The 15,162-nt window shown below is 47.2% G+C and overlaps 1 protein-coding gene across 2 annotated transcripts in view; it reads left to right on the forward strand.

The window, feature by feature from the left end:
- MARCHF3 (membrane associated ring-CH-type finger 3) overlaps positions 1 to 14,890 on the forward strand; it is a 150,107-nt gene extending 135,217 nt beyond the window's left edge. For both annotated transcript variants that reach the window (XM_058737341.1, XM_058737349.1), the window contains exons 4-5: positions 7,463 to 7,672; positions 13,936 to 14,890. In XM_058737341.1, the coding sequence (XP_058593324.1) occupies positions 7,463 to 7,672; positions 13,936 to 14,094 (369 nt within the window). In that variant the 3' untranslated portion in view covers positions 14,095 to 14,890. The remainder of the gene's footprint in view (positions 1 to 7,462; positions 7,673 to 13,935) is intronic.
- The last annotated feature ends 272 nt before the right edge of the window (positions 14,891 to 15,162 follow it).

The following is a 15,162-nucleotide window of genomic DNA, read 5'->3' on the forward strand; positions in this document are numbered from 1 at the left end:
GTGCCATGTGCTCTGTAGAAAATAGAGCAAGGCACTGTTTATAGGTTCAGGAGTGTTTGCAATGCTAAGTTACCCTCTGAGCTGAGACCTAAGTGATCGGAAGGAGCCAACCGTGCAAGAATGTGGACAAAGCCTGCCTCCCATACGGGAACAGCCACAGGTAAAGGTTGGAAATGAAGGGGGGGAGGTGGTAGGAGACTTAGAGAGGTAGGCAGGTGTGAGGTCAGGTCTTCTTGTAGTCCTAGGTCAAGAGTACAGACACAGTTCTGACCACTGGAGAGCCTTAAGCAAAGGTTCAAAATCCTCTGACTGATGTATGTACAAGGTCTCTCTCCCTGGTTTTGGAGCTGGACTGTAGGGAAGCCAGAATGGAAGCCGGGAGGCTTTTGCCTCCCAAGTAAGAGATGATCGTGGCCCGGGGATAGAGGCAGTGGACGTGGGAAGAAGTGCACAGGCTCCAGACTTATTTAAGGTGGTGCTGATAGGACTTCCTGGAGGGCTAGGCACAAGACAGAAAGGAAATGGATGGCTGAGCGACTGGGTGGGTGGTGATGTCATTCACTGAGATGGAGGAGACGTGGAGAAAAGAGAGGTTGTGAAGTTAAGTACTAAATCAAGAGTTCTGTTTCGGACGGATTGAGTTTAAGTCGCCTGTTAGTCATCTAAGTGGAGATGTTGAGCGGGCTGTTGAATATGCGCATCTGGAGCTTTGGACAGAGGCCAAGGCTGGAGAAGGACATTTTAGGATCATGAGCAAATCCTCTGTGAAAACTTCACTGGAGGCGCATTGCTGTGAGCAATGTCAGCATCCACTGATGGATGTCCCAAACAAGCATCTCCTCAGCACCCCGGCATCGGAATTTCTTTCTGTGAGACTTCAGCTGTCCTGGAAATTGACTGACAGACTGGAGTTCAGGGATTGAGAACACCGGTAGGAGTATGTTTGCTTGTTTTTGTTCTCTTTTGTGCCTCCATTAACTGAAATGCATGGTTTTCATGTTTCACGGTCATTTCTAAATCATGGAAAGGACCCATCACCTACCGTCTAATCACAGCACTGCCCCTTCCACTTCGCCGCTCCCCAGGCAAGCAAGACAGCTTAGTGTAAAATGAGTTGGGCTTCAAAAATAAGACCCATCCCAAGGAAGGTAAGCCCTTGGTTAATAACTCTGCCAAGTGTCATATTAACAAGAGACACTCAAGCGGATAAACCCACATGAGACAACATTGTGAGACCATGCCTTCTTTTTCTTTTTCCTCTCCATAAATTTGTGGTGGTCCTATCAGTTGTTATCCCTTCTATCAGTTTCTCCCATTCTCGTGATGGTTTCTCATTAAGGAGATTCATGGGGAAGGCTGTAATCGATCAGAGCTATTAGCCACCAGAGTATAATCTGGTTCTAGTACAAACTGACCTGCAGGCTGTCCTATCTACCTTGAGGATTTAAGCCGATTAACTCGGAGGCTGGGAGGCAGAATCTAATGTCCTGTAGCACTGCACCCCCTTTGCCCCTACTCCCCAGGAAGGGATTTAACAAATTGACACTGTAATTATATCCGAACCCACAGTTACTCCATCTTGAAAGGAATCACTGGTGCCCGGCTCACCTTGGATGTACACTTATGGCCAGTGAGTGATGCTGTGTCACCGGTGGAATGATACTTTCATTCCCTCTGCTGTCTATGGCCCTACAGTGCTGATTACCATGGGGCGGGGTGGGGGTGGGGGTTCTGTTTTGTTTAGATGGTTGGTTGAGTGGTTGGTTTTTGTACGTATTTCCAAGAGCAGATCCATCTCCGGGTTCAGGAACAAGTTAGCGATTGGAATGAGATCGCCACAGAAAAATAGGCAGCTCAGTGCCAGGGCTTTTAATGGCGCAGTCTCCCTGCTTTACGTTTCTGATGGAACCAGAGAACAGAAGGCCGGAAGGGTGCCCAGGTTGCCGACAGATCCCCTGGCGGCCAAGGAGGTGAGCCGGCCAGGTGAGAGATGCCAAATAAATTAGTATTCTCAAACATCGGCCACAGCTAACCCCCAAGTATAAGCAGAAGACTAATGTTAAACTAAAGCCTCTTCAAGAATGATGACGGAGGGGCGCCTGGGTGGCTCAGTCGGTTAAGCGTCCGACTTCGGCTCAGGTCAAGATCTTGCAGTTCGTGAGTTTCAGCCCCACATTGGGCTCTGTGCTGACAGCTCTGAGCCTGGAGCCTGCTTCGGATTCTGTGTCTCCCTCTCTCTGCTCTGCCCCCGCTCATGCTCTCTCTCTCTTTCTTTCTCTCTCTCAGAAATAAACATTAAAAAAATAATAAAAAAAGGATGATGACAGAACAGATTGTTTTGGAGCACAGTCTTTAGAGCTAGAGTGCATGGACCAGAGCCAACACCAATCTTCTCTGTGCCTCAGTTTCCCTATCGGTAAAACGGTGGTGTAGTGGCACCGCCTTCAAAGATTATCGGAGAGTAAAGCAATTACTTCATGTGGCATATAAGAGAGTGCTCTGCATTTCACAAGGTGTGAGTCAACATAAGCTCCTGTCATTGATTTAGCATTGTAAACGCTGAACGTGCGAGATGCCAGTGTTCTAAAGGGTCCACCTCAGGTCAGGTCGGGTGGCAACACAGACACACAAACAAACCTGCCATTCTGCCGAAGCCTGCTCTTTTATTAAATGTTTGGGAAATGAAGATACTGCTACAGAATAGGTTTAATATTCTGTGTATAATATGTATAACTGATTAGAGAGGCAGGAGACACAGAGGAGCAAAAAACCACAGTGAACAATAATTGAGATCAGCCCTTTGTCTGTTACGAATTATGCCAAAGTGAAGCTGTGATTCAATGCCCACAGATTGGACCGCATTGTGATCTGGTAAGAGAATTAACATAGAACGGAATAGTAGCCTGAGAATATTTTATAAAGTCACCTGGCCAGCCAGTCCTTCACCTACCTGATGAAACAGTAAAATGGCAGGATTTACCATATCCCACCTCGCTGAAAGCTTGCAAAAAATCTAGTGACGGCGTGTGCACACACACATACACACAAGTGCCATTTGGTGCAGAAAGAAAATGTAAGCATGGAAATCAAGGAACAGCAAAGCGAGGCTGGTTTGAATCCTACCTCTGCCACCTACTTGCTGTCTACCCTTAGGTCAGTTATTCTTTGTTCCCCAGTGTCGGCCTCTGTAAAATGGGGATGATGTTAGCACGTGCTTCAGAGAGTTATTGCAAGGACTCAGTGAGATAGTGCATAATAAACTCAGATTTCTAGCGCTGAACTTGCCCCAAACATCTGTCAGTACTATTGATTTATTTTTCTTTTTATTTTTTTACTGCTATAGTTTGCTAAGCACTAGCTGGACAGCTCCCTCCCTCTTCCTCACTCAGGGTCCCCCTCTCTCTTTCCCAATGTTTCGTACACAACTAATACATACATGTGTAGCTACATGGCGAATCCATGTTCATTTTATAAAATACATACAAAGTGAAAAAAATTAAAGGCCATTCAAAATTAAAGGCTATTCAAGAATAGCCACTATCTTGCTGGGTATCATTCTGGTCTTTGTCTGTGTAAATCCACTACATCTTTGTAGGTGTAAATGTCTGTGTGTATGTAACTATCTCATATATACAGGATCTTACTACACATTCTGTCCAGTAGAACTCTTCCTGCTCAGCAGTACATCATGTCAGGAAATATAAAATGCGCATTATCATTTGAAATTACTCGGTGGTATTCTGTTCTAAGTAAATTCCATAATTTATTTTGTTTTCCTAATTTATTTAGACATCCCCCCTCTTGCTGGAAATTTGAGGTGTAATCAGATTTTCTCGGTTATAATCTCTGCTTGTATCAATATCCTGTTATCGACCAACTTGGATGCTTTGACAGACATTCTTACTGTGACAGAGGGCAGGGTTTTTCTCAGCAACAGATACTACCAGTGGCCCTGTTCATGGGACTTAACATTTGTGTAAAACATAAATGACACCTGGAATTCTGAAGAAGTCACCGATTTTGACATAATGCTACCTAGGGTGTAACTTCATATCTGGGCACTTGGCTGGCTAAGTTGGTACAGCATTCAGCTCTTGATCTCAGGGTCATGAGTTCGAGCCTCAAGCTGGGCACAGAGCTTACTTTAAAAAAGAAAAGAAAAAAGAAAAACAACTTCATACTTAAATATGATCCAGCAGCAAACAACATAAAGACTAAGTTGAGCAAATTTATATGACTCATGGTCTGGATTCTGCACATTAACTATAAATATATATTTATATATATACATTTATAAGCATACATATATATGTATATATTGTATGTATACATACAATACATACACATATATATTATATACATATATATATACATTTATAAACACACATATATATTTATAGCTAATAATGTGCAGAGTCCAGATTTTGGGTGATAATATATATATAAAAAGGCCTGAAAAATTTTCAAGAATATAGAAAATCACCAGCGCCTGGGTGATTTTGTCAATTAAGCAGCTGACTCTTGATTTTTGGCTCAGGTCATGATCTCACAGTCGTGGAATCGAGCCCCATGTTGGACTCCATGGTGAGCATGGAGCCTGCTTGGGATTCTTTCTCCTTCTCCCTCTACCCCTCCCCTGCCAACACTCGTTCTTATCTCTCTCTCTCTCTCTCTCATATCTCTCTCTCTCTCTCTCTCTCTCTCTCTCCAAATAAATAAACATCTAAAAAAAAAGAATATAGAAGATCAGAGCACAACCAGAAACTGAGAAACCGGGAACCAGCATTAGTAATAATAATCTTGCCTTTGTAATTTATCTTACACCAGACAGAGATAACTAGTGATTTGTAATTACCTCCTTCCACACCTGAGTCATTTCACTGGGTCATGTTAAGGGCCACATAGATAAGTAAAATTCTAAATTAATTTTCATAAAATGCATTCCGAATTCCCAAGCAGCAGAAATTGAGGAAAGTCTTTGCCAGTGAGGTCGGCTTGTCTGTGAACATCTGTTGCATATTTACTGAGAATTTCCTATGTTCCAACAAGGGAGGCCAGGCTTCCAGATCTGCTTCCAGGGAAAATCTGCAAGGGGAATCAGGTTGCTGCGATTTGAGCAAAATTGTTTAAGGATCTGGATTTCTGCATGTCTTGCAATTTTAATATTTTTTGAGTATTTTACTGATAGGACACCTGAGCAAGAGGGGAGAGATGTGAGTCCTCTCCTCAGTTTGACCTCTGAATCACCTGGAGCGATCATTTAACCTCACTGAGCCTCCATAAAATTAGGATAATCGTACCTGATTTCTCCTTTCCACCTCACAGCGATCGATATTCCCAGTGTTTAGGCAAGAAAATGTTAATTAATAAGAGCTCTTTGAATTTTTCTGAAGCTGCTGAGATGTGTAAGGTAACATGACAACAGGCAGCAGGGTCAGCATCATTCACACTTGATCACTTAGGGATTTATGTGAAACTTTTTATAATGCTGTATTTATATTCACAGACAAGTTGCCTCCTCATTACTGAGCTGAGGTTGACTTCTTTCAGCATCTCAGCACGATGGTAAGGTGGGTTGTCCCTGGAAACTGGTATGTTGGGCACTGTGGGTCGTTTAATATTGGCCCCAGGCAAACACTCAAGGAAAGGGTACCTTTCAGAAAAGCTCTTCCTTGCCTTTTACCATCTCTCCCCGCCACCAATCTCCTCTGGTCACTCCCTGAAGCTTTTGCTGGCCCTTCCATTGCTCTATCCTCACCTTGCTTCCTCTGTCTCTTCCTCCTGCCCTTGACCATGGCCTTCCCTTTACTCCCCACTGTGTACCATCTACTCTCATATCCCCTGTCATGATGCTTTCACTCCCACCAATGTTTCTGTGGGAACTGCAGCCCTGGCCATTTGGAATGTGTGCTCAGCAGCCCACAGTGCTTCCATTTGGGGGCCAGCCCACGGCACCGCTAAGCCCCCGTACGTTTAGGAAACAAGATGGAAAACAGACTCAGCCTGCGTCTCTTGCCACTCCCACCCCTAACTGTGCTCAACCCCCCCTCCTCTGGACCCTTTGGGCACAGCCACTACTACATGGGGTAGTGAGGCAGGGGTATTTGGAGACATGTTTCAATGCCAATCTGAACAAAAGCCACCTGACCTCATTACTGTCGTGCACCGACACCCATATGTAAGCATGACTTTTCCCAGAATGGATTATGGAAAACATTTCAGCAGGCATTCAGCAATTCCCCAACTGGGACAGCAACTCTGTTCCCCTCCTGTAGGAATTCTCCTCTCTGGTCTTTCAACAACCACAAAGTTTTGCCCACCCTTTTTTGGGGTTGACTCAGTCAAGAGGGCAACCCAATTAAAACGTCAGGGAGCACCCTAAGGAGGAGGTCCAGGGTCCTAACAAGGAGGGGCATCACACAGTTCATGGAGCCACATGAGTCACATGAGTCTCACTCTGTGGGGGATCCCCAAAACCACCGTCAGGCTCCATGATTGAGTAGAAGGACTCACAGGAATCAGAAAAGCTCTTTTACTCATGGTTACAATTTATTACAGCAAAAGGACACCAACTAAAATCAGCAGAAGGAAAGGGTGCATGGACAGGGTGAAGTTCAGAAGAAACCAGGTGCGACTTCCCAGGTGTCCCCTCCCAGTAATGTCACACAAATCTGCTTAATTTTTCCAGCAACAATTTGTGACAACACATACCAAGCATTATCAACCCAAGCCTTGGTGTCCAGGGTGTTTATTGGGGTCGGTCACATAGGCATTCAGCACCTGCATGCCTGATCTCAGCTGCTCATATTCCAGCCCCCACAGCGAACCTAGGTGTTCAGCATAAATCACACTGTTGGCATAAACTATTTCATTATACTCTTACCATATGGCCCAAGGCCTCAGGCAAACAAAGACACTCGTAAAAGGCAAAATATTGCCAGGACTCAGAGCGCATTTCTGAAGAGCCAATCTTGGAAACGGGTCTTTCAGGGGAACATGCACAATTTGAGCCACCCCAGCCTGCTGAGTTAACCCTTTCCTGTAGACGTCTCCCAGAGCCAAGATCCTGGAAGGCTTTGGCCACATGACAGCACTTTTTCTATCTCAGCTATTACCTTCCAGAAATAACATCCTCTGTACCTTCCCATGGGGTCGCTATTTAAAATGATAACCATCGTTTCAGAAACAGCAGGCCATCGACAGCAAGGACACTGTTCAAATTATTGTTTTTATCATCATCACTTTTGTCACGTTGAATTATCACCATAGTCACTATAATCCGGTGAGGCGGGGCCTGGGAATGAGCCCTTAATGCCGCCTTGTGATCTCAGCATGGGTCAGACGTGCCCGTTCCCAGTTTCCTGAAGAAGAAGACAGCTTGAGGGTAGTGTATCTCCATGCCATCCTGGCATTTAACCGTGACCTTGCTTTTCTCTTCTCTCTCCTCCCTTTTCCCCGGCAGTGGCTCAGAAACCCAGGCCCCCAGCATGAGAAGCGGACTCTGTTTGGAGACATGGTGTGCTTCTTGTTCATAACTCCACTGGCCACCATCTCCGGCTGGCTCTGCCTGCGGGGCGCTGTGGACCACCTGCACTTTAGCAGTCGGCTGGAGGCCGTCGGACTGATTGCACTCACTGTCGCACTCTTCACCATTTACCTCTTTTGGACACTAGTAAGTATGGCCCACCGTCCGTGGGTGGGGGGGGGGGGGGTGGGGGGTGGGGGGGTGGGGGGGGCGCAGTTAGAGCAGCTGGAGCTGGCTGCCCCAAGGCTGGCGCAGACTTCCCTCTTGTCCATCACATGTCCTATCTGCCCCGTGGGAGACAGACCTGCAGGTGCTGGTGAGAGAGTCTGATGCGATTTATTACCACGTGTGCGTGTGTGTGTGTGTGTGTGTGTGTGTGTGTGCGCGCGCGCGCATAGGTGTGCTGCTGGGAAGAGCAGATCAAGTAAAGAAAAAGCCCCAGCTTCTGAGAGCCCATCAGTCAAACACACACACCCCAGACATTTCTCCCCTCCAGCGTTCTAGGACTCCATCCGTTATGAGGCATGGCGTTTCCTTTTTCTGGTTTATGTTCCTCACTTTTGCTGGGATTGTAGTGTATTATGAATGATGCATTCGGCCACCGTTGCTGTCACTGCCTGCGCACATCATGAATCCTCCTGCTGGTTATTTTCTTCTTACTTCCTGACGCAGCCTCAAGTCTTTGTTGGACGTGGGGCTGCACTTTGCCTGATGATTATTCTCCGTGTCGGGATATTGACTCTGCTGCCCATAAAAACACTCATTTATCTAGCTGAGAAGCCGCCACCAAAGAAAACCAGTTCCCAATAAGTGTGCCTGCTGTACATGAGGAGGAATTCTTAAACATCTCTGTTCTTTCTGTTCACTGAACTCATGAAGTGAGTTGATGGCTTGGGCACCAGTTGGCACGGCATTGATCTCACGCTTTATGTTTCCCTCTGGGACCCGCAGCGAAGAGCGTCACTAGCCTCTACAACAGTTTCAGAAACCAGGCCCCCTGCTTCCTGGCATTACTCTCCTGTGCCTGCTCATTTCCAATCTGAACACGTTCCACTGTTAATATGTTTTTCCTGTCCAGAGTGTACCACTCTCATATCCCGTAGCACAGTGTGTCAGCATGTGGAAGCTTCTAGCGCTTGCTCACACTTGCTCCTTTGCTCTGCCTTCCAAACCCGGCCCCACCAGCTCTCCCACTCCCAATACGAAAGAGGAAAAGAAGGGTGGAGGAGGAAGAAAGGAAAGGAAAGGAAAAGTTTTCCTAGGGGAATGCGGATGCGACCCATCTTAGATGAAAGAGGGGATTGGGTGGGAAAGGTACCTAGCATGGGCTCTTTCAGGAGAATGAGAACATATTCTATTCCAGAAATGCTTCCAAGAGGCAGTGCTGCATGGTAAGAGCACATATGCATTTAGAATCCAAAGGCCCTGTGGTGGGACCCAAGATTTACATCCTAATAGCTGTGTAACTCTGAACAGAGTACTTAACCTCTCTGACCAGCCTTCCCCTTACGCAAAAAAGTGGAGGAGCAGGTGACAGCCCCTGGGTCCCGCTGCTGTGACGATTAGGCGCAGAACATTTATCAAAGCGCCCAGAACAGTCACGGGGCTTTCTTCCTCTGCATGCCCAGCCATCTACAAGATGCAAAGCGGTTGGAGGGAAGGAAAGGCTTTCTCCCCTTTTGACTGGTGCGGAAACCACGACGCCCCGCGACAGTACTTACTGAATCTAGACTAACTCCCTCCCTGATAAATGCTGCACCCAGCAGCCCTGGCAGGAGCCGTAAGTCAGGAACTGACAGCATGTGGAAAGTGCCCTCCGGCAGAAACCCATTGTAAACAAGCTGTCAGGCTTCGGAGAATATGCTGTGAAAATGTCTTAGGTAAACAAACAAGGTGTCAGTCCCAGCCCGGCCGCTCAGTGGAGCCTTCCTGAAAGGGCCTCGCAGGCGCAGCGAAGGGGGACACACAGCCTCCCCACCATCTCAGACTCAGCCGGCCTGCCTCTGCAGTCTGTGCGCAGATCTGGCGCAACTCAGGGGAGCTGGGCCTTCTGGAAGCTGCCCTGCGGAAACCCGTACCAGGGACCCCGGAGTCCAGGGTGCCAGCCATCTCCGCCGAGATCCCGGGGAGAGGTGCCCCAGAAACGTCACTGTCCACATCACAAACCACTTGAGCTCCATGCACAGTCAAAAGCTGGATGAGAGCTCAGTCCACGCTCAGCGTTAGGAAGACATCCAGGGTGGCACTTATAATTAGCCCCCGTTGAGAGGTGGGGAGCGGGGGGGCGGTGCTGTGACCCGGGGGAAGCCCCTCAGCTCACCGCGTCCCTGATGGAACCAGCACTCAGCACAGAAACCGGTTAAGGCACAGAATGGAATGAATGAGTGATCTGTCTCCTCTGGCTTGCTCCCAGCCCGATGGGGTAGTCATTTGAATTCTCCTTATAACACGGGGAAACCTTCCGTAGGACATTGTCCAACAAGGGTCACTGCCGGCTGACTGAGCCGCAGCCCAAATAGCCCACGGTAGCCTCAGGGGGTGGAATGTGACCCCGTGCCCAGTCCTGCTCCGCATCCCATTTGCTCACACAGCCCACCTCCGCGGTACAGCCAGAGTTCAGGGAGCGGCAGTACGTTTCTGGGAAGGTGACTTACAAGGCCCTGGCCCCATCAGCAAGCCTCAATCACGCCAAAACCTCTGGAGAGAAAGGGCAGAATAAAAAATCCGTAACGAGATTTCCCAAACCCTGCCGTGACGTTACAGTAGACCTTAGGTAACAGCCTGTCCCCTCCCTGACAGGGAGAGGTGGATGCTGATGTATTCTAGCCCTCCTTGCCCAGTCTGTGACCACAGCTCTTCGCAGGATCTGGTCCACAACAGGTTAATAAATACCCTTTGGACAAAGAAATGAATACACCTTAAGAAACCCACCCCAAAAGGAACAGTATTTTTAGAATAGTGGCCCTGTGCTCTTGCTTCCTCCTTTGTCCTTAAAACCTCAGACATTTGGGCCGCCTGGGTGGCTCAGTTGGTTAAGCATCCGACTTACGATGTAGGCTCAGGTTATGATCTCGCAGTTCGTGCGATGGAGCCCCCAGTCAGGCTCCATGCTGACAGGGCAGAGCCTGCTTGGGATTTTCTCTCTCTCAAAATAAAAAATTAAAAACTCACACATTTAAGAAATATCTAAACGAAGTTCCTAACGTTACAGCTGCCACAGCTTCTTTTTGGTTTGTGTTGTTTATTTTTCCGTCACTGCCTGTTTTTTTTCTCTAAATCAAACCTCCCTTCTTCCTATTGTGCCCCACTGCAGGGAGGGGGCGTCTTGGAGCTCCTGGTCCAGGCTCAGCATGAACCCAGGGCAAGCGCAAACCCAAGGCCCCGTCTGCATCATGCCCCAATCTACTTTACTGTCCCCCGATAAGAAGTCATTTTTATATGATGCTTTCTTCTTATTGATTGAATTTGCCTGCAGACTGTGATGGTTAACGGCAATGAAGATAGATTAATGCATAATAAGATCTCATTTGTTTGTCTCAACAAGCGGGCTGATTTTTGTACCTCCTGGCCAAGGCACCAGGAGAACTGCTAAGTTGTTGACTCCTGGGTCGCCTGAAGCAGTGCTTCTCAGGCTGGAATGTATCTGTGAATCACCTAGGGATCTTGTTAAAATGCACGCTCTGATTCCTTAGGTCTGGGTGGAACCCAAAATTCTGATGTTCTAACAAGCTCCCAGGTGATGCAACCTGCTGCTGACCCCCCGCCACGCTGAGAGCAAGGGAAACAGCCCTGTTTTTCTCTTTTTCCCCCAGTTCCCCTGTGTCTAAGAAGGAGCGTCACAAAACTGTCTTCCTTTCCATATTTAACACATCAAAAATAACAGGCCGAGAACACTAGCGCACGTGAGGCACTGTGCTAAGTGCTTTCTGTACCACCATTCACATTTTGCAGCTGAGGAAACTCAAGCTTGGGGATGGTAAGCAACCCTCCCAAACGTGGAGCCGCTAGGCAGAGGATGGGATTCAAGCCTGGGGTGCCTGGCCCGAGAGCCCAGGGTCTGCTCCCAGCATCAGAAAAGGAGCTATCTGCAGACGCCCACAGCTATTTCTCTGCTTACTGAGGTCCAGCATGCACGGCTCTTTAACATACAGAAGGGTCTCTTTTGTTTTTTAAGTTTATTTATTTTTGAGAGAGACAGGGACAGCATAAGCAGGGGAGGAACAGAGAGAGAAACAGAGAGAGAGAGAGAGAGAGACAGAAAGAGAGAATCCCAAGCAGGCTCCCTGCCATCAGCACAGAGCCCAACATGGGGCTTGAACTCACGAACCCATGGGTCGAAACCAAGACTCGGATGTTTAACCGACTGAGCCACCCAGGCACCCCGGGTCTCGTTTTTGTTTATTTATTTTGAGAGAGAGAGAGAATGTGTGAGGGCGAGTGTGCATGTGAGAATGAGCGGGGGAGGGGCAGAGAGGGAGAGAGAATCTCACTGCCCCCCTACCTGCTCCCACCCCGACGTCAGACTCACAAACCGTGAGATCATGACCCGAGCCAAAATCACTAGTAGGACACACAGCAGACTGAGCCACCCAGGCACCCCCAGAAGAAGGGTCTCTTGATTGGAAACCCAGCTTTACTATAGTATTTCCAGATTCCCAACTTCCAGGACTGCCAAAGCTCTTTGTTAAGTACTTGTCTGCATTCTCCTCTTTCTCTGCTCTTAGCCCCGAGCAGCGGGCTTTCCAGCCTACCTCTCTCACATTCATGAGTAGCACCAAGCAGTAGCAGGACAGAATAGATACATGAGAATCAAGCTTAAGGAAAAAAAAAAAAAAAAAAAAAAAAAAAACCTGATCCACTTTGGCATGTTCAGGGCCTTTTGGAGAAAAGCACATCTGTGTGAGTTGAGAAGCTTATATTTTCATATCCAAATCTCACTGGCACTCAGCCTGTGGCATCTGCTTTCTAGCCTCAGAAATTTGAGCTAGCGGCCGTGAATTTCATGATCCTGCCAGACGACTGGTAAGCCCTTTCTGATCAAGGGCCTGTGCTCTCCTCTGCTTGAGAAACACTGAGGTCCAACCACAGGTCAGCCCTCTCTCTGACGACCACAGATCCTGTGCCGGGATCATCCCAATCCGCCCACCCCAGATTATTAAACAGCCCATACCGGGTAATTCGTCAGCCTAAGCTCACGGGCATCTTCCTTCCCAGCACCTACCTCGTCAACTGGATGCTCTCAAACTGGAACCTACCCCCAGTGTTAAAGACAGTTTATGCATCTTCAAAAGTACAGACTCTGAACTGCCTGGGCAGTCCATCAAGGCTGTAAGCTAGCCTTCTCCAAAACAAACCACAGATGTGTCTCATTCCAGTGTATTTACATGGGAAGCAAGTACTTTTCGGCGGAGTTATGCCACAATTGGCCATCAGTTGACTGCTTATAATGTTGTGTATTCTATAAGAGAGGCTTGAATCTGAAGCAGTGTTGCAATCAGAAAGCATAGGATATTTATTCACTCAGCAAACTCTACTGAGCAACTTCCTAAGTGCCAGGCACGTGCTAGGTGCTGGGCTTACACAGGCGAATACAACTCAAACCATGCTCTCAAGATGCTTCTGGAGCAGGGAGACAGAGAAACAAATACACTAAGGTACAGAGCACTCACTCGATGCAATGTTGAGGTAGGCACAAGGCATTGCAGATGCCCACGGAAGTTGAACCTACCCCAGGCTCTGGCTCAAGAAGAATTTATCAAGGGACCTGGTGCCCATGCCAAAGCATCCCCACTGGAAGCCATAGAACACCGTAGCTACAGGCAGTTGGAGTTCACCCATCAGGGCCAGCTAGTACAGTTGTACAGGTTGTGCATGGCACAATTCGAAGGGTACATTTGCTATCATAAAGTCTGAATATTGAACTGTGCAGAGTCCAACCTGCAGGAGGATACATGAGCATCCCTCTCATTTAACCTGAAGACCAGAAAGACACATTGCCATATCCCACACCTCGGGGAGGGCTAGCACTATACCCTCTCTGCCCAACTGCTTGTGGCTAAATTGCTTCACAGCTGACGCTTTGGGGCCCAAACACTACTACCCTAAAACTAAATCCAGACTCCAAAGGAACCTCATTTCCTCTTCATATCCTAATTTTATCCAGTATTATGGGGAATGGAGGAAGCCACCCTGGGAGCCCTGCGTGTGCCCACACATGGGTTTTCTCTGGTTGGTCCCAATCTCCCAACCCTCAGCCGCTTGCAAGAGCCGTTTTGCCCATGCGGCCCGCCCCGCTGTACCACCGCCAGCCGTTCAGAGCTGTTGTAAACGATGTTCTCTGTTCCTTGGTTTGATTCTCGGCTTCTGCTTACCTGAAACCTTCCCTTATTTTTTTCCTCTCCTGACCCCAGGTGTCATTTCGATACCACTGTCGATTGTACAACGAATGGCGTCGGACCAATCAGAGAGTGATTCTCCTCATTCCAAAGTCTGTCAGCGTACCTTCTAACCAGCAGTCCCTGCTGGGCCCCCATTCTGTCAAGAGGAACTCAAAGGAGACCATTGTTTGAGGCTTGTGTGGTTGGTCGGTTGGCTCGTTGTTTGGGGTTTTGGAAGTCTCCGCACTGGGGCCATGCACTGAGCCACTCCCGAACCCCTCCTTAAGCCGTGGGTCTCAGAACACCCTGAGCCTTGTGAGCACATCGCCCCAGCAACGGACTCGGCCGGAAGAGAGCAGATGCTGTTTGACTTCAAATCATGGATGCTGCAATCACGTGATACTTGCTCAGCTGCCAAACATGCTTATTTAGCAGATACTATGTGGGATTTTCTGAACACCTCTTTAACATATGAGGAAGGTTGTCCTGGTAAAGATGCAATTCAATGCTTCCTTTTTTATTACTATTTCAAATATATATATATATATATATATATATATATGTATATATATTAAAGTCAGATGATAATTACAGTCGAAAAAGCCAACGTTACAACTGATTTCTTGGTTTGGATGAGTTTGGTTTGGGTTAGTTTATGCGTTTCCCAGTTTCTACTGTAGATTCTTTGGGGGTAATTTGATAACTTGAGTGGTCTTTTTCATTGCCTTCTTCTCTCTCACTCAAGGGGACAGCGTAATGGCTACAGAACAAGGCATATTTGGAGGATGTTTTGTACAAACTTCATTTATTCCATTTTTAAAGGGGAAAACAGGTGTGGCAACTCTCCCTACAGTGAACTGTTTATTTAAATTTCATTAAGGAGGGAAAGAAAATTACGGCGAGAAGCAGGCTCCTTTCGAATTGTTTGATACTGCCAGCTGATAAAAGCTATTTTCTAATAATAAATATCCAGTGTGTGAAAGACAAACCCCGCTGATTGCAACATTCTTTTTTTTAATTATAAAACCTGTGAAGTTTCCCCAAAGTAGGTTTTAAAAAGAAAAGAAAAAAAAAAAAAAGACAAGCAAAAAGGTTGGTGTTCTTACTCCCATCTCGTTTAGTGCATGTCTTAATTCTGCCTTCACAAGGAACTGGTGGATCATTAGACATTTCTAGGAACCCTGGACCTGTTTTGCATATCAATTAGCATTCCCATTGCTCTATTGAATTTCTAGCTTGACAGGTAGATGTGGCAAAAAA

Source organism: Neofelis nebulosa, chromosome 1 (genome assembly GCF_028018385.1).
Source record: "Neofelis nebulosa isolate mNeoNeb1 chromosome 1, mNeoNeb1.pri, whole genome shotgun sequence".
Taxonomy (NCBI): domain Eukaryota; kingdom Metazoa; phylum Chordata; class Mammalia; order Carnivora; family Felidae; genus Neofelis; species Neofelis nebulosa.